The sequence below is a fragment of the Leptinotarsa decemlineata genome, unplaced genomic scaffold, assembly GCF_025532065.1.
Source record: "Leptinotarsa decemlineata unplaced genomic scaffold, Ldec_3_MD MMD2_tig00000505_RagTag_RagTag, whole genome shotgun sequence".
NCBI classification, from domain to species: Eukaryota; Metazoa; Arthropoda; class Insecta; order Coleoptera; family Chrysomelidae; genus Leptinotarsa; species Leptinotarsa decemlineata.
In genome coordinates this window covers 11,137,731-11,164,338 of record NW_027412549.1, presented here as the reverse complement: position 1 = coordinate 11,164,338, position 26,608 = coordinate 11,137,731, and the positions used below count along the sequence as shown (strand labels likewise).

Here is a 26,608-nt window from a genome sequence, read left to right as displayed (position 1 = left end):
TCTTTCGCAAACAGGACAAAGAATGTCTGGTGATTCTGCTAGAAACCCACAAAAATATTGTGAAATGTATTAGAAAATCAACAGATAATTCGATGTAGCTCAAATCACAAGATGAAGTTTCAGCTTCAAAAGTTTGATCTGGCATTGTAAAAAACGCCGATTTGGCAAACAATAACATCGAATCAGGAAAACTGGTAGAAAATGAAGCTCTACCTTGAATTATTGACAGTAGGCTTGCTAAATATTAATATGATATTATAAAAAGCAGTTCTCTTGAAGAATATTGTCTGCTATATTCCAAATACAAAAATATATATGACAAAAATACGTAGACCAATTGAATAAAAATGTAATTTTACACTTCACATAATGGTCTCTCAATTTTACCAGATTACAACCAAAAGAAAACTCAGAGAATAACAAATATCTTATTAAGTTATTTTCTTTATCCTATATTCAATATGAATTGCTACAAAATGAATAGATCATCAATCAAACAAGAATTATTATACAAAATGTGTTTGTCAATCACGACTGCCATTTAAAATTTTAGAAATACCAGTAACTCTACTCAGCAAGTTGATGAGAAAAAAATTTTAAAAGTATGCATGCCCAATGATTTATTTTACTCCAGTGATAGTTATATTTTTTGTTTTCTTTGGTTCATCCTATTTTGATATTATATTAAACTAAAATTGTTTAGATTACACACCTATTCATAGAAAATAAATGCAGAATGTTATTTAATGATAAACTCATGAGATACAATTTTCAGGTATTATGTTTTTTTATAGCTGATTAGTATTATTTCAAGTCCTAGTCAAAATCAAAAATATTATTTGAAAGTTGTCTGGAGTAAGTAAGTAATTAGTAATTTAACAGGAAAAAACTTGTGATGAAAGAAAAATGGATCTCAAGTAAGAATTACAATGCAAGAACTTACCCAAGGAACAAATAGGTTCACATCCATTCAGACCAGCTTTGTATCCAGGACCACATCGACATTCGAAACCTTCTTCAAGGTCTACACATATTTCAGATTCTTCAACACAACTGTGATGACCGTTATTGCATTCATTTTCAGGCGGGCATTTTACATAATGCCATTCGTATGTTATACTGATATTCAGAAGTGATTCATCTTTTTCCTAGTAAATTATATAATAATGAGTGTATTTATAGAAACACAAATAAAAAAGCATATGTGGAATTTCAATACATTCAGAATGTTGATCACTGAAACTTCCCAATAACAAAAATTGACCATTTTTTATGTTCCATGAAATTCACAAAGCAATGTATAATGGTTAAGAACAACTTTCCAAGATAGTACCATTATGTATTCTTTGACATTGGCAATTATTGTTATAATTTCTAGAGATAATAAGGAGACAGACCATTCAACAGAGATAATCTGTTCAAAAGATTCAGGCTAACAACTGAAAAAAAATGGAAAGATTTACTAAATAACACCAGATAGTAACAACTCATTATACAAGACGCCATCTAGTTGTTTTTGGGGTAAGATATTTGAAGTTCAAAACGAACATATAGTTCCTTGGAGCCTAAATTTCTAATGAAAATAACCTATTTCAGTTTAATCGGAAATTAACTTAAATCAAGAATTTGAAATAGAAACATGTACATTTTTCTAGATTATTCGATAGAATATAAAATTCTATTTTCAATTATATAAAATGAGAATTATATATTCTATCTAATGGTTAAAAAAAATATTCTATTCAAAATTCTTATGCTGTAAGTGCCCTTTTATCCAACATCAATATGGCGGCACTGTGATGTCATCTATGGTTCTATGTTCGTCAAACAACTTGTTGTGAGAAACAGAGAACCAATTCACATACTTTTCAAAAACGTTTTTGAATGATATATTTCACTTCAATTATTTGAAAAATCTTGATAGGGAGTATTTTTTGAACTTGTACTAAAAAATGTCAGGAGATACTATGAGGTTTATTTGTCTGTGTCAGTAAAAAACTGTGAAAGTTTCACAGCTCCCTCCACTTTATCTATTTATGAAATTGCTTATGTCAAAAATAAAAAATGCAGTTTTTCTGTGGCACATAAAAATGAAATACACAGTATCTAAATTTGACATTTATTTGTGGTGCAAGAGGTATACTTCAATATTATAGTTTAAAACAATAGATACTTATATTATATTGCTAAAAAGTGAATTTTATATTCTTTCAAATGGTCTTGAAATATACAAGGTTCTGTTTCAAATAATTGACTTGTGTTCATTTCAGGTGAAACTGAAATAGGTTTTTTATTATTTTTTAATTGAAAATATCAGCTCCAAATAAATATGTTAGTTTGAAATTTGAAATTTTTGAACCCAGTATGTTTCACTTATATATGATCAATACCTTCACTTCTTAATATTTGACTAGATTAGAAAGACCTCATTACTGAAGTAATTCATTATATTTGAAAGTTATGTTATTTGAGAAAAAAATAGTATGGAATATTAATTGTGATGTTGTAATATGATTTTAAGTTACAAATTCATTAAACTAAGATTAATGTCAAAATGAACTCAAAATGAATTCAAGAGATCTTTAATAAAAAGTGTGTTTAAAGAAATAAAATTTGAAGAAAAGAAAATGAAATAAAGCAAATATATTTAGTGTGTGGGATTATCCACTCAACACACACTGTGTGGAAGTTGATACGACTTTGTCAGATCATATTCTACAAAAACAATTTCGGCAATTATTGGGGTTTTATATAGAATAAGCAATCACGTACCACAAAAATATTTAAGGATAATCTATACAGCAAAATAGATAACTTGAGTGATATTTTGGATAACATTTTCTGGAACCCATACTCCACATTGATGATTTTGATTTGGCAAAGATCCAGTCAGAAATACCTTCTTAATAATTGAGTTGTCATTCAAAATAATTTGCCAAAAGAAACGGAAAAAATAAAATATTCAAAAAATCCTTTTCATCAAAAGAAAGTAATGTCTCAACAGTTAACAAGTATTATAAAAAATGAGAAATGAAACTTTCTATGTTTTTTACCACTTTTGTTTGTAACTATCGTTACTGAAGTTTCTTCCTATATGGACATTTTCAAACTAATACCATGAAACTCAAATTTCATTTCTAATTTTTCATGATGAACTTCCACCACATCTTAACGGCTACATCAGTAAATTTATTAACAAGTATTGTTTTACATCTAACTAATTCATTTTTCATCCTACTGTATTTTCATTTATCCCTGAATGAATATGAGTTTCTTGGGATAATTTGAACAATAAGCAATGAGATTGCAGTTCCTCCTACTGTATTTTCATTTATCCCTGAATGAATATGAGTTTCTTGGGATAATTTGAACAATGAGCAATGAGATTGCAGTTAAAATTACGATGGAAAAAATCCCAAATGTGATTTCTAGAAATCTCCTGTAAGTAATTCATGAAGAAATCAACTCAATTTTATGACTGACCAAAATATTCATGAGTATTTATATTTACCAGTAGTTTATGGTTTGTCTCAAAGTAAACTTCATCACAAGTTCCAGACATTGGTCTCTCACTAGAACCTTCTGTGCAAATGCCTTCTCCACCGAGACCAGGAAGAGCACACCACCCACAATGGGCATGCTTCAAGCAACTAGAACACTGAGTAAACGAGTTGCATGGTTCTGGACAGTGCTGTCTTTCATCTGACTGAAGAACTAGACCACATACTCCTCCCGCACAATAAACATCTTGGTAAAAGGCAGAAACACATTCATCCAGCTGCGTAGACCAGCGGCAATCAGGTGTTTCCAGGCAAGAACTACAGGTTGAATAGTTTATGCAAGGCTGTGGACACGATGATACATGGTTTACTTCTTGTTCTTGACCAACTGAAAAGTAATTATGAAAATATAATTAAGGATTTGACATGTAATGAACTTCTCCGTGGACAAGTTTTCTTCTAGAATCATATTTTTTACAAGATGGCTTTGACCTTGAATGAACTTGGGCCATGTCACGCGGCAATGTCGAAGATTTGAGGATTTGACTTTGAACGACCTTCAGTTGCATGGACGAAGATGCTTTTAGAGTGCATTTTTCGTTTGACTTTGAGTGACCTTCTGCAATATCATACGAGTATGCCTTTACTGAATTGGATTTGAGGGCGCATATGCAATCTTTCCCATCCCCACCCTTTGACAGAACATATAAAAGAGAGGGGTCACTCACTCACACGAGTCAACAACCCCATCCTATTCAATAGGAAGGGGTGAAGTGGAAACAGATAATCCAACATGGCGAGTCATAGACTGGACAAGATTCCAGCGAGCCATACACGATGCGCTGGGTGAGATACCACGCATCGAGACAAAAACAGATCTGGAGAACGCCACGAACCAGCTTCAGCAGGCGATCATACAAACAACGGAAAGAAGCGCGCGGGAAGTCCCAGCCACGCGCTATAACTTCCAAGAGCATCTTCCACCAGAAACGATGGAACTAATAAGAACAGAATAAGAAGACGCCTGAAAAGACAGTACCAAAGGACACGTGCACCTATGGACAAAAGGTGCATGCAGAGAGCAAATAGGATACTGAAAGAAGAGCTGAAAGCGATCCGAGAAAGACAATGGACCACCCGTCTGGAAGAACTGAGCACTGAAGATCGATCTGCATGGCATATGCAGAAAAAACTCAGAAATGGACCTCGACGACCCTGCCCACGGATACACGGCGAGCAAGGAATTGTCTACACTGACCAGGAGAAGGCGGAAGCATTCGCGGACAACTTCGAAAGGCAGTGCAGAGAGAATGACGTCCCGTTCACAGACGAGGTAGACGAAATAGAGACAGATAATGCGCAACCCCTGGCCCCGACATCGCCTGAGGAAGTGAAGGACATTCTGAGACGTCTTGCCACTCGGAAAGCACCAGGCCCAGACAATATAACAAATCGAGCACTGAAAGTGCTGCCGCGAAAGGGTATGGCAGCCATAACCAACATCATAAATGCTATACTCAGATTGCAACACTTCCCGTACCCGTTCAAAGAGGCAACGGTAATCCACATACCGAAGCCCAAGAAGAACCACCTGTTTCCAGCGAACCACCGGTCAATTAGCTTAATGCCATCTGTAAGCAAAGTGGCGGAGCATGTCATCCTGAAGATACTGGAAGAACAAACTAGAAAGTTAGGGATCCTCCCCGGCGAACAATTCGGTTTTAGATCAGAACACTCAACAGAGCTACAAGTCTTGAGGGTAGTGGACTTTGCGACAGAAGGCTTCAACCTTGGCAAAGGATACAACACCGGAGTTATCTTCTTAGACGTCTCCAAGGCGTTTGACAGAGTTTGGCATGACGGGCTACTGGCCAAGATGAGCGATTTTGGATACTCAAAACCAATGATAAGATTAATTCAGTCTTTTCTAGCTGACAGGCGATGCCGCTGCAAAGTAGGAGACGAATTATCAACAGTTCGACTACTGGAGGCAGAAGTCCCGCAAGGTGCAGTCCTTTCGCCACACTTCACTCCGTATACACGGCAGACGTGCCCAAGCCAGAGAACAACTTTTAACAAGTTGGCGCTCTACGTGGACGACACGGCCCTGCTGGCGAGATCTACGAGTCAAGCACACATTACGAGATACCTTCAACAACAGGTAGACAGATTGGAGGAGTGGGCTAACCTGTGGAAGATCAGTATCAACCCTGACAAGAGTCAGGCGATACTGTTCACTCGCAGGTTCGTACAACCGGAAGGCAACGTCACCTCCAACGGACAAGAGGTTCCGTGGACAAACAAAGCGACATACCTTGGGGTCATCCTTGACAGGAAACTAACATTCCAGGCCCACGAACAGCAGAGAATAGGAATGGCCAGACGACGTCTGGCGCCGATCATAGGAAGAAGTAGTAACATGGCATTGAAAGTCAAGTTACTAATGATCAGAACGATTCTAATGCCAATAATACTGTATGCATGAACTGCCTGGGGCCAGTGTGCGCAGACATACAGGAAGAAGATCCAATCGTTTATGAATGCGAGCGTGAGGGCCGCTGTAAACGCACTTTATTATATACCCAATAGATTTATATACAGAGACATAGACCTGGACACGCAATATGTGGACGTGTATATGAGAGAACATGCAGAAAGCACTCAAATCCAGCGTTCCGCGATCTACACGATGCGTTAAATATGGATGACCCCAGATTCCGAGAAAGGGACAAACATCCCAGGCCGACTAAACAGAATAACAGACCGCCCCCGTTAGTCGCCGTCAGGCGACTTAGGTAAGTATAACACTAACCAGATACACTCTCTTCCAGGTAGGTTCAGCGAAGAACACTTCGACCGCGATCGCGACTCTAAAAATTTTTCTTGGATGCACTGAGAAACGCTCGATGCATTAACACAAAGCCGCCGGTTAGTTTTTGGGGGCCCCCATGCTTGAATTCAGTTAGGAATAGTCAGATAAAACAACGATTCGATAAGAAAGTAAAAGCACCTAAAGGCTGACTTTCGACCAAAAGAGGTCAGATGTCAATCTTGCTGAAGTGCCCATCAGCAAGTTGAGGATCGCTCGGAGAGCGGGGGTGGATGGAGTGGGGTAGTAGGTTCTCCTCGCTAAATCGCTGGGAAGGGAAGCTTCTACTTCAGGGCACTCAACCCGGGAGGGGGCATGGGGGGTCACACGAGTCAATTTGATATTGCGTGCACTGAATATGCCTACAAATAAATATTTCACTGTGATAGGTGCGAGTTTTGGACACGTGTGACTGGATGCTGTATTTTTTCAAGGACAAAACACAAGCACTACAGGAAAATCCTTAATGGCTGTATTTTTCAATAATTCGAATTGAGATATTTTTTTTTAAATGGTTATCATGCTCTTTCATTATCAAACCATGGTTTTGCCTCTTTTTACATTTTGCTGCAATTTTTCATAACTCATCTTCATTATTATATTTTTATTCACATTGTTTACATATTATTGATATTTCATTCATTGCTTAATTCATTGATTAATTAATTTTTATTTCATGTCACAATGACTTGTTTTCTTTATTATTTTTTTTTCCTTTTTAACTAACTCATTCTAACTTTGTGTTCCTGGTATGTTTAGATTTTGAATATCTCATTAATTTTTTTCTTCTCATAGATTTTAAATCCGTCGACACATATTTATTTTATTACATGGTTATGCACATTTTGATTACCAAGTTTGGTTCTGAATTATGAAGTTTCAATCATATAAGATCTTGGATTTCTTGGATAAACAATTGTTTAAACTTACTAACAGTTTCTAAAAGATGTTCTTGTAAGAGTACAAGCAAATTTGTCAAAACAGATGTACCTTTTGAGTTTCTAAAATGATCAAAATAAAATAAAAACTTTTTAAAAAGTTGTAATAATTAGTTTTACAGAGATGAAATATTTTTGGTTAAGTCTTTTGATTGTCTTACATGACTTCAATAACCTGAGAAAAATGTCAAAAAAATTTAAACATTTTTTGTATCCATAAATTTGTAAGGCTTTCCATTTTTACTCTTAGTGTATGTGACACTTTGTATTTGGTAACAGTCGTGAAACCAATGCAAAAGAAAGTTTTGTAACTATATATAAATATATGTGATTTACCAAAACTCCAGTTATAACGATTGACCTTTTACATAATATGATAATTTTTAAATGAATTGAAATTCATATTGGATTTAATGGGTAATTTACTTTCCAAAAATGAACAAATATTTGAAGCATTCAACTCACCTGATACACATTGACGGCTGGAAAAGTTCCAATCGCATCCAGGAATCTGGTTACACTGAATGCAATCTGTAGCGACACATTGGTTGTACGGACATTTCTCCAAGGTCACGCAAGTACTATTATTACTGATACATTTTTCCTGACACCAGTAACAATTATTTTGCAGGCAAGAAGTACAATCCTGAGATATTGAACAGTTATTTGCAGAAGTTTGGAAGTTGTACATCGTACATATTTCTCCTTGGTTTGTTATTAGAGACGCTTAAAAAAAGTTCTAGTTATCAGGCAAGTTTAAAAGCAGTTGGATTTTTGGTCAAAATCTTTCGAAGTCAATAGCATAAAAAATATATTCCAAAATAATGCAACTTACCATTCGTTAAAGTTTCCAAAGAGCATTCTTTGGTATTTGTGTGGCACTGTTCACTAACAACATCTCCGGCGATTCCGTTCGCACAATAACCGCAACCAGCCATGTGAAGGCAGTTAAATTTCTTTGGTAACAAGTTACACAAATCGGCTGGGAGCTCCATCCTCAAAACAGTACTTTGAGTATCAATTCCCCAACCTCCAATTGTATATATAGCATCACCGTCTGGTTCGACAGTCATGGCTTGGGCATATGTTTGAGTTGGAGGAGGCCCCACCTTCTCTACAGCTGAAATGAAATGGTTTGATTGATACAGAAACTTAATGAAACACTAAAAAGAAGTGTACAGTGATATAAATGAACATATTTGAGACCGTTCACTTGTTTTCTATTTTGAGAATAAAATTTTATTTACTCAAAACATACCATCTGACATCAAGTTCATCCATTTATTGCAGTTATAGGAATAAACATATAAAGTATCAGTTATGTTCCACGGGTACATCCTTCCTCCAAATAGCATCATGTAGTCGTCTGTGGTAACAGCTGAATGGAAATATCTTGGACGAGGCTAAAATGGTAAACACTTAATTAACACATTATACTTCAAGTTAATTTTCATTATTTTTTCAAGAAGCATGAACTGAAGGCAAGGGAATATTGGAGATGATTTAATAATACTGTATTCCTTAATCAGCATTGCAACTGTCCCTTAATTACATGATACCAGAGGTAAAAAGTGTTGCATCCATGATATAATAGACATATCAATTTATCAATCTCTTATATCATGTCTTACAATCAAATCAATGTATGTAGTATGTATACTTTATCATCTGAAAATTTGCATCTTATTGACAACAAAGTCCAAAAAAATATAAATATAACGATAAAATCATGTGATAAAAACAACAAATACAAAAGATATAAAGACAGATATTATTACAAATATAGCAAAAAACTATACCCAGAGTATTAAAAATATTCGATAAAATATATATAATAGGATATATCGACAGGCAGATTTTTCACTGATTTCTTGAATTTGAAAGTTGATGAGATATGCAGACCTCACTTTTAAAGATAATGTAGTGAATGGAGGTTTCCAGAGGACTTGTATTTGTCACCCATGTTGTTTAACAGTTTAAGTTCATTTTTTATTTTGATGAAGACAAACACTTCCGATAACACAATGAGAATTGACAAAATGACGATTGACAAATCACATACCAGACACCGCTGTTTCGATCTGCCACAGATCTCATCAGCTGTAGTAGCTAGGTTATAAATGTAACGTTATTATCTTTCAGAAATATAAAGTGAGAACATTAACGATTTGATAATTTTACACTCCATCAACGGTCTTAAGCTGGGTTATGGATTGAACATGTCTACTCCTGTTCTTAATAAGAACAATCCTGGGCAAGTGGCGACAACAACTTCCCTCACAGAGATGTCTAATAGCTAATTTAGATCATGGGAGCGGCAATAAAAATCATATATTACAAAATAAATCAAATATATATTTTATTACAATGGTAAGTTTCTTTATAATATCTGAATGTTACTACCTGGGCTGAAATATCTTGGGTCTAACATATAGATGGCGCTAGTTTTATTGCAATCACCGCTTTTTCAGTTAGTACCAACTTTCAAAAGAAAGATGTTGAAATTTCATGATATCCTACTCATAACTTTGTGAGTTTTTGTGCTAAGAGTGGATCAAAAAACATTTCGTTTTAATTTTGCACTGCTTCTTGATGGGAGAAAATACCGTTCGAGCGAAGCAATACCTTGAAAAGTGTTCTAAGGAATCCTCTCCATAATTAACAACAATTGAACGTTGGTTTGCCGACTTCAAACGTGGTATTAGAGACACCGATGATGCAGAACCCAGTGGACGTCCAAATGAGACAGTAACATTGGATTTATATTGCATAAGTATTAATTATAATTAGTTCCAACGAAATCAAATATACATATAACATTAAAAATTGAACAATACCTATCACTAATGAAAGAATAAAATAATTCATTAAAACCAAAAAAAAATATCAATTTCAATAAAAATTTAAACGAGAAATTCCGTAAGATTCCAGACGCAACCTTATTTAGATAGGAAAATATCGCTTTTCCTGTAGAACAGCAAATAAGGAACTCGCGTTCCCTGGGGTTTCAATACGTCTTCATTTTGCACGGTCTTGACCGAAGAATCGTCATACCTAATCCAGCAATTGTAGCCGACGTGGAAAGCATCGGTCACGTAGTGTCCAATGTTGGCATTTTTGCCTTCATGGTAAACGACGGCGAATAGCTTGTAATGTCTCTCTGTTGGAGACTGTGTTTCCGACGATATCAAAGTCGAATCAAACTTCAAGTCGAATTCAAAATCAAAAGCCTTGATAATCTTCGTGCAACGGTAGTTAATGTATTTGAAAAACTTCAGATGCAAAATAAGGATAACGGGAAGTTTGCAGAGCGTAATTTGTTCCCACGCTTCGACCTTCTCGTTTGTTTTCGACGAAGTCACTCCCTCTAAAATGTTCTTGGAGACAAGTACCTTAAGCGCTTCTCTGACGGTCTTCACTTTCTCAATGTTGAGTGGCAGGGTGAGGAAAGGCTGGGTATTCTCAGTAATGTGGTCCACGTTGCGATAAATGCTCGACTTTAGTTGCCCCCCGAAGATGTCACTTATCGGTGTATTAGTGAAGTCGATCCTTCTGGTTGAATGTCCTTTATTTTTCGATTCTATTATGTTCCATAAATTATTTGAATCATTGCTCAAAGCAGAGTCAACGAGAGGTTTTTCATCTTTAATATAATTTTTAACCAACTCATTCAGCTCAAACATTTCATCATTGAGTTCATTCGAAAGAAAACCTAGAAACTCTTCTGCATCTTGTTGTCTACCATCGATCCAGTCAGTCCGCATGTTATGCAACATTTTGTAAATCCAAGTCGGTCCGAATGGGATGCCAGTGTTGATTGAAACTTTTTGGCCATTCTTGGAATTTTTATCTACTCTCCCGTCTTTCGTCAAACAGTAGGAAGGTAGGTGAACAAACTGTTCCACAAAACGGCACATTCCAAATATAACCGGGGTAGATGACATTCTCTCGTTCGAAGAGATGTATTTACTCAGACTGTTTAGTAAGTTGTAGAGTGGTGCGATCAGGGCTTGCAAAATAGAGTTGACATAACAGTGATTGTTTTGATTGAGCAGACCCTTTGGCTGCAAGTTCACTGCCCTACCGTCGATCATATATGTAGATAGAAACATGCCCATCTTATAACAGTCTGGATCTACAAAATGGTGGGACCTTCTGGAGAGCTTGAAGGGGCATAAGGGAAAATTATCGTGGAACACATTTTCGGCATCCTGGTCAGTAGCGATTTCGTCAAAATTGTTGACGGGTTCAGACATAGGCGAATGACGGTGGTTCATCGTCGGGAAGATCATAGTGTGCGGGTTGTTGGCAAAAGGTGGAGATTCGGAAGTTTGCGGAATCACTGCAAAATTTTCATGGATTTGAACATTTTTTCTCTTCTGCATTTGTCCTTTTATGATGTTGAAACTGCTAGTGTTGAATTTGCCTGTTAAGTCCTCTTCTACAATTTTTTTAGAACTGAAGTCTGATTTACTCTCATTAACGTTTGGATAATTTTCAACACAAGAGGCTGGGGAAAAATCCGTAGTATCATACCAGTTTAGTGGGCTAAAGAAAATTTCATCGAGACTTTGACTATGAAAAAGCTCTTTTCAACGGGAGCCGCCCGAGCTTACTATTGACCAAAAACAATAACGTCTTTATGATTCTGACAAGTGTTTGGCCATGTTTGAATATAACAAACCGGAATTTTTGAGTTGATATGTGATAAAGGATGAAACATGGATCCATCACTTCACTCCGAAATCAACACAATCGTCATCTGAGTGGAGACTAACTGGCAAACCTCGTCCAAGGCGACCGAAAGCACAACAATCGGCTGGAAAGTTTATGGCCTCGGTAGTTTGAGATGTGCGTGGTGTAATATTTATCGACTATCTTGAGAAGGGAAATACCATCAACTGTGAATATTATATAGCATTATTGGGGCGTTTGAAGGTCGAGATTGCAAAAATATTACCGCATATGGCAAAGGAAAACATTTTGCTTCATCAAGACAACGCACCATGTTACAAGACAAACGACTTTTTTCTGTTCGCAGACCTCAAATAAATACTCACCGGTAAGAAATTTCGCTCGATTGAAAATCATAAATGAATGGAATAATTTTTTTAACAAGATTTGCAAACTTTTGATTTTGACATGATTTAATTTTTTTCCTAGTATTGAGGATATGTGAACTATACTTTATATCATTTTTATGAATATATAGAATTTTATTATAACAATCTTTTAATAAATTGGTCTGATTTACTTCATAAGTTTACCACACATTATTTGAAGATTTGAATCAAAAGAACCAATGAAAATGTTTATAAACTCAATAAAATTTTAAAATTCACACATGTTCCTATGGATTTTCTATTCATCAATTTTTTTACCAAACGTTACAAAATAAGGTTTTGATTGTTGATAGGTGTAAAGGTTTTATTATTGATAATGATATAATGAAGATGACCATTAGTAATTTGGAAATTTCAAAATTTTTCTGAATATACTTACCCAGTGATCTGCACCATCAAGACTATTCAGTTTAGTCCAAGTCTTATTATCATAATTGAACATGAAAAGATTATTAGAAACAGTTGCCAACTGTTTTTCAAATAACACACCACCAAAAACATAAACATTGTTACTTTGTGCGTGATAAACCGTAGTATGCCCAAAGATTCCAGGAGGTCCTTTTCCTTTTGTATTCATAGGTTGCCATTGCTTCTTTTCCAGCCTATATTCCCACACAAAATTCAAAAAACCACTTTGCGGTGATACCCCTCCAATCAATAATAAGCAGTCTTGACTTTTGTGATAAGTCAAAGTGTGACCAGCTACAGCGGGAGGCCACAAGTCTCCTTTCTCTATTTCATTCCAGCGTTGATTTTGTATATCAAATTGCCAGAAATCGTCCAGTGTCCTGTTGTTGAAATTTTTTACTTTCTTGGTCAATCCACCATAAACATAAATGGTTTGGGTATGGACAATATCTGAACCATGGAAATATCTCCCCATTGGCATTCTGGCGTCAGGTGTGGACTCAACCGTCACTTGCATCCAAGTTAGATTTTTAGTATCGAACTGTCTGATGTCGTTGAGAGGTCCATGCGATAAAGAATAACCTCCAAACATCCACAGTGCTCCTCTACGATCTGAAACAAGCGAATGGCCAAAACGAGGGAGGGTTTTCCGAAGGTGTTCCAAACTATCTGCCAAACTAACAGTATTGAATAATTCGGTGAATATAAGTTGGGTTTTTGTTTGCCTAAAACAAAATTAAATATGAAATAATTACTACAGACTCTGGAAAATTGAATTCCATATGAAGGTATGGTATTAGGCTGAGAGTTATTGAAGATAAGTTAATATGTCACAAGATAACGGGAAATTAATTAGGTTGAATTGCCAAATATTTCAAGTGACGAATTCGAGAGTTCCCAGGTGTTTTGCAGAATCTTCAAATTTCCCAATTTATGGCCGTTTTTTAGCTGATACGACTATTGCTATTTCGGAAACGGTAGGTCCTACAAGGACGGTTAAATGAACTGAAAACTGCCTTTTTAGGAATGCAACATAATGGTATTCTCAGATCGATGAAATCCAAATAAGAGTTCTCCCGTCGGTGATGTTCATTGAGATCCTAAATATTTATATTCACAGAGATCCAAATAGATTTCTGTCACGGTAGTCTTGAAAAAGAGAGACCAAAAATCTCTGTATCAATATCACCATTCATAATTTTCCGATATCTCTTGAAAATTTGTAGCTGCCTGTTCAGAAAATGAGTATATCAACAAGAATCAACTAATAAAAATACTGTATCAAAAAAGTCATAGATGATATTCAGGAGAAACATGAAAAGCGATAATTTCTTTTTTTAAAGTTAGCCATGAAATACATGAATGTGAATGTCAAACACAAAATAAAACACAGTTATTCAATTTGGTGAGCGATTTTGAACGAAAAACATGAGTTTTTCCAATGACAAAAAGTTGATTTGCTTTTTGTTTATTCAAGATGTTTAAGAAATGCTACCAAATATCTGGCAATGTATCAGGAATTGTATCCTGAACGACGACAACCTAATCATAGATATTTTCAACATATTGAAAATAGTTTACGAAATTATGGATTCTTTATTCAAGATGTTTGAGAAATGCTACCAAATCTCTGGCAATGTATCAGGAATTGTATCCTGAACGACGACAACCTAATCATAGATATTTTCAACATATTGAAAATAGTTTAAGAAATTATGGATCCTTTGAAAAACCCCCAAAAGAAAATGTACGGTTACTGAATATGCTGGCGATAATGAAATCGGTGGTTTAGGTGCGTTGAAAAAAGATTCACAATAATGATAAAGTGATATTCATTATTTGATTCAGTATTTGTGGAAAATAAAAAAATTGATAACAAGGAAGTATCCCTGGGGGAGATTGCTCATAATTCGTCCGTATCCACTATGCTGTACAGAAAATTTTAAAGAAAAATAAATTCAATCCTTATCGAGTCAGGAAAGTCTATCATTTGCGTTTGACGGACTTCACCAGGAGAAAAGTTTTTGTAGATGGTTCATTAGAAATTTTCGCCAAAATAATGAAATTTGCAAAAACAATTTGTGGTGTGATGAACGTATATTTACCAGTAACGGATGGTTCAACAGGAATATACATTATTATTGGCGACAAGAAAATAAATATATACATAGAGTTACCAATTTTCAAGAGAGATATGGTGTTAATGTATGCCTTGGTATTCTTGATAATAAAATTATTGGACCCCACTTTTTTTAAACCTCTCTGACCGGGGAATCATACTTGAACTTCTTAACAGGGACTCTAATTGAGTTTCTTGAAGATTTTCCACTCAGCCTGATGAAAAAATACGAGTATTTCCAACACGACGGAGCTCCACCACATCGCTGGAGAATGTGCAGAGATTTCCTCAATACAACTATGCCAGGAAGATGGATAGGATATAACGGTCCTATTGAATAATCACCACGTTTCTCGTTGTGGGGCTTCAAGTATTCAGAACAAGTTTTGAAAATATTGAGGAATTGAAAGATTCAATCAGTAGTGCCTGTATGGCTATCACTCCACAGGTGTGAGAGAACTGCCACAAGCACACTATTTCTAGAACTATTATTTGTTTGGGAGATGATGGAAGACAATTTGAACATTTGATGCAATAACGCGTAAGACGGTAACTTTGAAAATGTAACGTGAGGCATTCCTTCATGATGTTCATTTTCTACGATTTATTATTTTATTACTTTCGCAACTGCTTCGTTTTCAATGTAGTGTATTACGATACTATTAACTATGTGTTTACAACGATATTCAGAAATTTGATTTCTCATTGAAAAAAAAGTTAAATGATGAAATTTTGGTGGTGTTTTATGGAAGAAACGTCGAGAAATACATATGTTGTAATATGTCAATGAATTTGTAATTACAATGTATAATAAAAATATACAGGTTCGTATAAAAAAACAATATATCGATGATGGATTTCAATGAACGAAACGTCGCATTGAAAAATGGGTTGATCCAGATTATGAAAAACATGAAATAAAGCAAAAAGTTCCTTTGTCATTTTTTTACATTACTGAAACTGGAGGCGGTAGTACAAAAAACAAAATCTGTCATTTTCAGTTTTTTGCAAATATCTCAGAAACGGTTGGTGATTTTATCGATCTGAGAATACCATTCATTATTTTACATCCCTGAAAGGCAAATTTTGTTCCACTTAACCGTTCTTGTAGGACCTACCAGCCACAGATAGACAAAATTAATTAATGACAAAACAAAATCTTAAATCTTCAATAGTAAGAGTTCATTTCTCCAACAAAAAAAAATTGTGAGAGTTCCTTAGTGAAATATAGATTTTCTGGAAAATGTGGATTTGACATTTTTTGTTAAGAGATTTATTGAACTATCTTGTTTGATGACCATGTACATTTCTATGTTCTATAAATTTCATAGTGGAATGTTTTTTATTCTTTAAAAAAGACTGCAGGCACGTGCATTCTTTCGATTTATAAAAAGAATTGACATTGGGTAATAGCTTCTGTTTATATAGATTTTTAGTTGGTTTTAATAAAGGTAGATGAAAAATGCATTTTAGAGTTTTATTTTGTAAACTCCCCAATGGTATCAAAGTTGTATTTGAAGCAGTTCCCCATATACTAATTAAATACTGTAATTTTGAATGAATGAGTGAGAAGTAAATTAATTAGCTTTAGATGTTTCAAAGAAATATAGTTTCATATTTTATATAGAATCCCATTGATTGGTTCAATTTTTTTTCTTCAAAATACATTGATCTGGATATTCTAAGAAAGAGTTTTATCTGTATGTCAACCTAAAAATTGGACACTAGTGGACCTTTCAATTTCATTGAGTTCTAACACTAACTAAACATAAATGAAGATTGTTCAGAATTCAAAGTTATTTGTGTATATTAAGCCAAATATCAATTTGTTTTAAATCAGCTTCCATTTGTGGGTGTATCAAATTGTGAATCTTCATTGAAATAGATCAAATTTGTGTCATCAGCAAATATTACAAATTTTCCAAAAAGTCGTAATTCCGAAATGGAATTTATATGAATGAGAAAGAGTATAGTTTCCTTCGGTACTCCGCAAACAATTTTCTTTAACGCACTCTACTTATTTTTCAAAAACACACATTGCTTCCTATAACTCAAAAAATTATGAAACCATAAAAATGCATTACCTCTAATACCGATATTAAATAATTTGTCAAAAAAAATCATGATTCACAGTATCAATGAAACAAGGTCACATTTTTTTTGCACATCTAATTCTACCTGAATATTAGAGATCATATTCAAATCATCACACACTGTAACACCAGATCTTCAAAAGATATATTCATTTGGATACAAGAAATAAATGGATTCCAAATATTTCAATAATCTGTTATTCATTGCTCTCTCAAGAGTTTTGGATATAATTGGTAAAACAGATGTTAAAATCATCTTTTTTCTTTTTTTTGAAAATTGGTAATACCTTGGCAATTTTCAATTTTTGAGGAATTTTACCAGAATCAAACAACATAATAAAAAGTTTTCGAAGCAGAGGTGTGAATTCCGATTCAACTAATTTTGCCTTTTCCTTACTCAAATCATTAATTATACCTTCTATCTCATCATAAGTTACTGGCTTCAAAAAAACTGATTTTGAATAACTCTAAAGAACATGTGTACCTTTCGTAAAATTTGTGAAACCGATTATAGTTGTTGAAATATTTTTAACTTTACGTACTTTGTTTCACATGAAGGCCCAGTCCATCCCTCTGTACAGAGACACCTGCCATATGATTTGTCGCATGAACCCCGGCCAATATCATGGCTGCAGTTTTTTGGACATATTGCCTCTTCACAACCAAACCCTACCAAGCCATCTTGACAAACACACTGACCATTGCGACATTCCCGAGGAGGTAGGCAATTATCACAGCTCATCACTTTATACATAGCGCTGAAGCTTTCACCTGACAGGCCTTGCTTGTAATGAACTGTAAGTTGGCCTAAAATTACACATAATGAATTTTATAGTCATAAACATATATCACCACCATTAGTGCCGTGGAAGTAGAAACCAAGGGAATGTGCATAAGTAGGACTATCGACGCGTGCAAATGAAGCCAGTGCGATAAGGGGTATTGGCGCCAAAGACAGATCCGTACTAAATTTAAGTTTAAATATAAATATAAAATCCTATAAATAGTTATGGATTGAATTCAAATAAACATTATATCAAGACAATAACACCTCTAATTAATTTTTATCGATGCATATCTAAAGTAAATGGTAAAAATAGGTTTTATATTCATTATAATAAATATTTACAAATAAACAAATGTAAAAATTTATTGTCCCTTGAAAATTATTAACGTATTATGGAGGTGGCTTTTGTTTCTTTAAAATTAGTTTGCTTTGCTATAAAATAGAATTTAATACCTATACAGGATTAATCAACGATAAATGGGTAAACAATAGCTGTCTCTCTATTAGAGATGCAAAAAATGTTTCAGGAAGAAGTTGTAGAGATCAATGAAAGCCATGTTTCAATAATTATAACTAATATAGAGGGTGTCTAATAAATATGTGACAAACCGAACTTATGTTTCAAAATAGAATACTACAGATATTTTTACTAGATTGAAGTTTTTGGGCAGAATGCTTTCCAAATATATAGAATCGTACGGGTTTATACCGGGTGGTTCAGAAGTTATAATGAAATTTATGTCAAAAAATGGGTTCATTCAACACCAAATTTCTCCTACTCGATCAAATGGAATGAGGAAATTTTTCAACCAAATATCCTTGAGAACAGTGTATTTGGATTTCATCTTCATAAGTTTACCAAACGTCGCTTTTTCTATACAGGGATGAACAAAACTCAGGATCACTTTTTTCCTCAGTTTTTTCAAATGATACACTCCGTTCATGGAAACATCCTAGAATATTCCACACTGAGAGCTTTCAGAAAATGTAGGGAATATCTTCTTTATTTCCATCGGAAATGTATCTGATTCTTGAAGAAAGTATGACAAAGTCACTAAATAAAACCAATAATGTTTTTTTGTTCAGTGCTCAACAAAACAAGTAACAAAATTTAAAAAAATTTGAACACACAAATTTACAATAGACGTTCGAACAATCTTTCATTTTGAGATATGCATAAATACAGTCCATCAACAATTTCCCTTCGAACTTCAATTGAAGTTGATCTTTAGATAGAACGAAAAACTTCTCTAATCCTATTATTCATATATTCTGGTATCGTTAGTTTCCCTCAATAGACTTCTCCTTCAACATATTTCTCCATAGAAAAAAATCAGTGAATGGGTTCATTTCTTCTAATCCATTTATTCCTACGCCACCTGTTTGAAAACCTCCTCACCCAATTTTGGTTGTGGGGAAGCGAGCCATCATGATAATATGACCTATGCCTAGTCAATCGGTACATCCACCAATAAATTTGATAAATTATTTCAGAGGAAATCTTTATAAATTTCTCCATTCAGAGACCCATCAAAGAAATAGGGTCCTGTGACCTAATCCCCAATTATGCCTCCCCAAACAGTTATGACCATTTGTTTTGGTAATTGACTTCTCTCATCCAATAGGGTTCTCTATTGAGTAGTACCATGACACTACTTTCAAATGTGGACTCGTCAGACAACAAAACATATTTCAAAATAATCGGTTCTTCGCTTATTGAATTCGAAAAATGTTCGCAATACCGAACTCTGGTATCACAATCTGTTTTATAAAGTTCTTGACGTAATGAAATTCGGTATGGATAAACTTTATTTTTGATGAACATTTTGTTCACGGAAGTACGACTTAAATTAAACTCTCTTCATACTTACATGAGGATTTTCAACTGTTGAAAACATCATCGCTACTTCATTTCCCTATTTCTTGCAATTTTATTTACTACATACTTTTTATAATGCTTGACACTGTCTGTTTAAACCTCCAAAAACTCTCTGGTTGTATAGACCTTGAGTTTCGATATCAAACAGCATACATCCTACTGGCTAATAAACAATTTCTGTCACATTCACCCAGAATGTAGATCATTTCTTCAGTAGACAATTTCATTTCGAGGAAAGAAAATAGTAAATTTCAATTATAAATTCACTTTCTCAATAAATGTCAAGTTTGTTGACAATGTTAAAATAATTTCAAAATTAATGTTGAGCCTAGTTTTGTTAAAGTTGATTCCCGACACTTTACCAAAAGTCGATTTTGAAATGATCGATGAATTTTACTTGAAAAATTTGCAATACTTTGGTACCGAAATGAAGAATGAAAAATTGAAACGGTAGGTGGTATATTTAGTAGATCCCTTTTATTTATATGACATTCATTTCAGACTCTGTCTTTTATCGAAGGATGGAAAGTTTTGATTTAATTTTTATTTTTCTCGGCCAAGGAGCAGTATGGTGACTGAAAAGAGAAGCAAAAATATGTACAGTGAAATGTAGCTACTCTAGCTAGAACATATCAATCCAAAAATAACCTGAAAAAATATTTTTCGGAATGTAAACTAATGACACGGAATATGCAGCAAAATAGGCACCTGCCGAGACCTACCTTTTACAAAAAAAATTCTTTAATTATATAATTGTAACAGTTGTATACACACCGAGTTGACAACAATAACAACAAAAATGGCGTCTGTCAAATTGGATTATCAGATCTATGATTGGATATTAAAAACCAATACACTTGGCAACTCCGTTCTAGACACAATCAATTTTATTGGTCAACAGACACGCGGCCAATTTAAATTCTTGCTTTTCGAATTATTTTTTTTCTACAAACATTAAGAGATTTTGGGACCGATTAGTCTTGATAAGTATAATATACCCCTAACTCAATCAGTCTATAAGCAAACCAATATCATTTTCCATAGCATAAAACAAGCCCATACCTACGACATTAAAATTTTCCAAGGGTGATTTGATATAATTGAAATGATCTACATTCCGAGTAGATGTTACATAAGCTGCTCTCAGCCAGTAACATAATTTGCAGTACGATATCGTGATACAATGAATATACGATTCCATAGTTTTCAAAAGGGATGTTTCCGAAAACAGAGAGAATGAGCACAAGGAGTAAAAAAACGTGAGTTTCTATTATTTTGTTGAGGGATTCCCCTACTGCGAAAAACTGAAAAAATTAGAAGGAAAATAGATTGATTCAAAGAAGTTTTTGGTCATATTACAGTATAAGCAATTATCGAAGTCTGAGGAAAAATTCTAGTCAGATTTAATCAATTACTTTTTCATTATTTCCCCAAGAACTACATACATTTCCGATGGAAATCAGGTAGTGAATCCCTACATTTTATGAAAGATCATAGTGTGGGATGGCCCTACGCACAGGGTGTGCTATTTGAAAAAACTGAGAAAAAAGTGATGACAAGTTTTGTTTTGATGAAATATTGAAAGACAAATGTGTTTCTGCAGTTGAACATATATCAGAATTTTTCAATTATCATGATTTATTTTTCAATTCGGATAAAACAAATATTATTCGTTTTCATAATAGACAAAATAGGATGAAATACTTCAGTTTCAGTGCTGATAATGTGACATACTCAAAATCGAATAAAAGTGTTAAATTCCTGGGTATTCTTCTTGATGAAAACTTGAACGGGAATGCTCATTGCCAGCATCTAATTTCTAAGCTTAATTCAATGAAATTTCTATTTATGAATCTGCGGACAGTTTTAACTACCACTCAACTAATGAACATTTATTATGCTCAAGTTGATTCAAGACTAAGGTATGGTGTCTGCTTCTGGGGTGGGTCATCCATGACTCATAACGTATTCATTGCTCAAAAACGCAAATTTTCAAAAATCATCACATCATAACAGTCACATCTGTTTATATATTTGAAATATGCAGCTACATATTCAAAAACAAAACACATTTCAAAATGAATAAAAATGTTCATCACTATGACACTAGAACAAAAAATAGATTTCATGTGCCATATGCAAGACTAAGAATAACTTCATTTGCACCAGAATACATTGGAATAAAAATATTCGACAAACTGCCCGATCATTTAAGGGAAGAACATAATTATGTGATGTTTAAGAGAAATTTAAAGAGTTTTCTAATTGAACAATGTTTTTATTCATTGAATGAATTTTTTAGATTAGATAAGTAGAGTATTATTTTAGTTTTAAGGTGTTGTTTCAACTTGTATGTTTCTTATACTATGTTTTTATGTTTATTTTTATTTCTTTTATTGACTATTCCTATACAATGTATATTGTCTACACGGAAATAAAGTATTATTATTACCCCTGTATAGAAAAAACGCCGTTCTATAAACGTATGGAGACGAAATGAAAATTCACTAACATCAAGGGTATTTTGTTAAAAAATTTCCTCATTCTATTTGACTGAGTAGAAGATAATTGGTTTTGAATCAACCCATTTTTTTGACATAAATTACACCATAACTTCTGAACCACTCGGTATAAACCCAAACAATCCTATATTTTTGAGAAGCGCTCTGCATAAGAAATTCAATCAAGTTTTAAAAAATATATGTTCAAAATATGGTTTTTTCTTTAACCAGCTATCGCACCCCTAGGAACGACAACCCTCAGAAGTAGTAACTGGTGCGAGCTAAGGACTAACGAGGCCTTACCTTTTAACGTGTGATTCCTAACACGATATCATTCTATCTGAAAATACATATGTTTGGCCTGTCACACATTTATTGGAAACCCTGTATTGGTAACAATTATTTTGTATCTCTCTCAGGAAAGCAGCTATCGTCTACCCACCTAACGATGATATACTCTGCATATTTTTCAGAAATAGCTCTTAATAATTCTGATATGTGGTTTGTCTTCGGGAAGTTATCTAATTGATTTTTTTTCAATATTTGTTTGAAATGATCAAACAACAAATAAATAATAATTGCACAAAGAAACTTTCCCTCAGTTGTCTCAATGGTGCGATTTTGTTCCATCCCCTTCATGAAAGAGGACGTATGCTTCTCCACTCACAAGCGATTTTGGTGAAATTGGTGACACATGTGAATAGTTGTATCTTACCATAAGTTTAACATACTTCAGTCATCACTCGGCGATTTGAGTGCTTATTCGCTTGGTTTCTATTTCCATAGTTAGTGCAAAACTTCGTGTACAAAAATTGAATAGCTCAAAGAAAAGCTCAAAATCTAATTTATTTTCTTTCTATTGTCCCCATGGAATAAAATGAGGGTTTCCAGATTTGAAATTAATAAACAATTAACAAAAAATATATTGTCCCATTCAGGTCAAAATCGTGATTACAAAATAACAGTGCTTCAGGTTACTACTCTAAACTCCATTTGATTTTGAAATGTACTGTAAGGAAAATTATTGCAATCCCAGCAATCCTGTATTTCCACATACCTGTTCTAGATTCTACAACATTGATTGGAAGGGCTTCCTCTGTACAAAACACAGCCGAAAGAGCACTCTGACTACCCATGTCAACCAGCTCTGGTAAACCATCATAAACATAAACAGCATTTTCTCCGCAGCTTACATTGAGTTGTGAGGATTTTACCTTGAAGAGAAATAAATTGATCGTGTAATCTAATATGTAACAATAACTTCAAATGTGTAAAAAAATTGCTAGTGCAGAATTCTTGTTGAAAAATACCTCAAGTTGAATAATGGCTGATCCGCTGTTTATGTAAGGTTTTATTATCCATAAACATTCTCTTGCAGGAGTTCCTCCCCAAGGAGGAATATAGGATTGCATGGAAGTGATACCTTGCCCTTGTGGATCTCTCAACAATCCTCTAGCTTCACACTGATAATAGCATTGATTTCCATTTTTGGGGTCCCCAAAATAATTTATCTTACAACGTTCGCAATGATCACCTTCAGTGTTATCTTCACAAAAGCAAATTCCAGTATCTATGTCGCATTCGCCTTGGTCTTTATTTCCATGTCCATTACAATCACACTTTTTACAACCTTTGGGGAAAAAAATACTAATATTAATCTTTAATCTTGATAGTTTCAGAACTTGGCAATCACCAAAAACATTTTTCCTGTGTTTTCACACAGAAAATAGAATGGCCAATAGCCATGGAAGCAGTTCCCCATATTCAAAAACTGATGCTATATCAATCAGATTATAACAAATGTAATCAACGTTTTCATCTTTTATCCAGGGTTCTTATTTCTCTCTGAATAATATAGTTTTGTGGAAAAGTATGTATGCAACATGTGTTTTAAAAAAATGAAAAAACTAGTAGATTGAACCTTTGAATAGATTGCAAAACAAAGTAATGAAATGTATTTATAAATTTTCCAGATGGAACTGACTATAAATTTATAAGTATAAATCAAAATATTTCATTAGATATTTAAATTATCTTAAATGAGTTATCATTTCTGTTGAAATCTCTAATATAAACAGATTTATTTCTTGTAATAAATAAAGGAATTAAGTTAGTGTTGAAAAATTGAATTAAATTTCAAAAATTACAATTTATGAAATGATGTGAAGAAAAAAAAGGTTTAATTTCAAATTTACAAAATTGTCAATCTAATTTAAAATATATTCTTTTAGTTCTGTCTTAAATTTGATGAAATTGATTTTTGATATCATTAGAAATTTTATTATATGAATAAATCCATCATAAAAAAATGCTTTTGATGAAATTTGCTTTTGCCTTGTTATGAAACTATATTATTTATTTTTCATGTATTATGTTTGTGAATTAAAAACACAGTACTGAATGTTTTTCATTATTTTTAACATAATAAATGAACTAACAGCAAAAAAATATTTAAATTGAATTTTATAAAATATATAACAAGAAGTGAAATTTTCTTTCTGAGTTGACTGATATCTGAATTCCACAATGAATTCTGATCTAAATATGAGCCTAAAAATTATATTTCTTTCTTGAATTCTATCAAATTATTGCTGAAATTGAAGAAAAAAGTGTTGTTATTTGAATTCGTTCTGGATATAATCGTATAGGAGGATTTATCAAAATTTAAATAAGATCCCAACTAAATAGATCAATTTTGAATTTTCTGAAATTTATTTTTCATATACTGATATATTCACAAAAGAAGTGAGTATTATATCATCAGTAAAAAGACTGATGGAACCACAGACATTCAGCCCTGTAATAGATTTAAAATAAATTAGAAATTGGAAAAAGAATTTTGTGGAATTCCACAATTGATGATTTTTAATGAACTCTTCTTTTCCTGCCTTCTGTTACCAAGATAATTTTAAAACCATGTAAAAAATGAAAGTTTAACCTCCGTAGAAGAATGATTTACTGTATTGAAATCATTTTGCAAATCAAGTAATAACATGCCACAAACATTATTTGAATGTAATTGAAGTTGAATTTTCGAAACTATTGCCAGTACAATTGACTCTGAATCACTTAACCTGCGAAAAGTATATACCATATACAAAATCAATACTATTAAAATATTCTAATAACTATCATCAATAATAATAATAATCGGTTTATTTCTCACATAAATTGTTTACTTTATATTTGTGACCAAAAACAAATAAACAGGACAAAATGGTGTAGTTCGTTTCATTTGGAAACAAGACCTCCACTGAAACGTTCTTCCACTCAATCCCAAAAATTATCCAAACATTATCGACCTTATCGAAGTATTAGCATTACACATCCTTCTATTAATGAATGTTTGAAGATATTCGTTAATGAAATAACAGGCCGTTTCCGCATCCCCTGGATAAAAACTGTAATAAATCTGTGTATTGTTGGCATAGCAGTGACCAGTAAAATATTTTGTTGAAGTATATAAAGAAAACAGAAGTGGTCCTAATATAGAGTTATATGTTCAATAATATAAGGGCAGCAAATCTTAATTAAACTCAAGTTCAATTTATCATATACTTTCGCATTAGTTTTAATATTACAAATTGTTTCATACACAAACAAATCATCAACTTCGGAGAATTGAAATGGGTGTCCTGATATCAAACAATTATTTTTATAAAATTCTACGAGACCATTCAGGGGTTTGTGGTAGTTTCATTTTATTTATTTTATAATTGTGACATTCACAACAAAAAATTTGCTCCAATTTCAAGATTAAATTTATAATGCTACTCAAAAATTTCATCAAGATAACTTTTTATAGCTTGCTGTTCAGTGGCATAAAAACTTCTTCCTCTTCTAACTCACCCAGTTCAGTGGTAGCATTCCCATAACTGCCGGGTCTACAGTATTCACAAAAATCTCCCATAGTATTGTCGACACACTCCTCACAAATTCCTTCCCCCTGAGGGCAAGCAGAATGGTTATTACACCCACAATTTTTTGAACAATCATCTCCGTACCACCCAATATCACATTTGCATGAATAATCAGGTTCTCCTTGACACACTCCATGAATGCATACATTGAAACAAGTTCTGTGACAATTTTTCCTACCATCACCAATATAGCCTTTTTTGCAATGGCAACTGAAGGACCCATCAGTGTTGGTACAAATAGCTTGTTCATGACAATCGTGCAATCCCAAACCACATTCGTCTACGTCTGGACATTGGGCATAGGCCCATTTAGACTCGGCAGAACCTAGTGCAAGAGAGCAGTTGACATGAGGATTGTTGAAGTCCCCTTGGACACAAACACCTGGAAAATAATGAATAAAATTGAACACAATTCCAAGTTAGACTAATATGTAATTAGTAATATAAAAATATTATAAAGGAATACTGAAA

The 26,608-nt window shown here is 33.6% G+C and overlaps 2 protein-coding genes across 3 annotated transcripts in view; both read right to left on the bottom strand.

The window, feature by feature from the left end:
* Megf8 (Multiple EGF like domains 8) overlaps nt 1-26,608 on the bottom strand; it is a 68,976-nt gene that overhangs the window by 22,660 nt on the left and 19,708 nt on the right. For both annotated transcript variants that reach the window (XM_074173937.1, XM_074173936.1), the window contains exons 6-15: nt 26,067-26,519; nt 23,528-23,847; nt 23,275-23,431; nt 17,593-17,857; nt 12,810-13,563; nt 8,566-8,710; nt 8,143-8,427; nt 7,773-8,033; nt 3,512-3,888; nt 944-1,148 (exon numbers count right to left, since the gene is read on the bottom strand). In XM_074173937.1, coding sequence (XP_074030038.1) covers nt 944-1,148; nt 3,512-3,888; nt 7,773-8,033; nt 8,143-8,427; nt 8,566-8,710; nt 12,810-13,563; nt 17,593-17,857; nt 23,275-23,431; nt 23,528-23,847; nt 26,067-26,519 — 3,222 coding nt within the window. The remainder of the gene's footprint in view (nt 1-943; nt 1,149-3,511; nt 3,889-7,772; nt 8,034-8,142; nt 8,428-8,565; nt 8,711-12,809; nt 13,564-17,592; nt 17,858-23,274; nt 23,432-23,527; nt 23,848-26,066; nt 26,520-26,608) is intronic.
* On the bottom strand, nt 8,719-12,773 carry LOC111503296 (ubiquitin carboxyl-terminal hydrolase 10-like). The gene has a single exon (XM_023157566.2). The coding sequence runs from the start codon at nt 11,690-11,692 to the stop codon at nt 10,247-10,249; it is 1,446 nt and encodes a 481-aa protein (XP_023013334.2). The 5' UTR covers nt 11,693-12,773; the 3' UTR covers nt 8,719-10,246.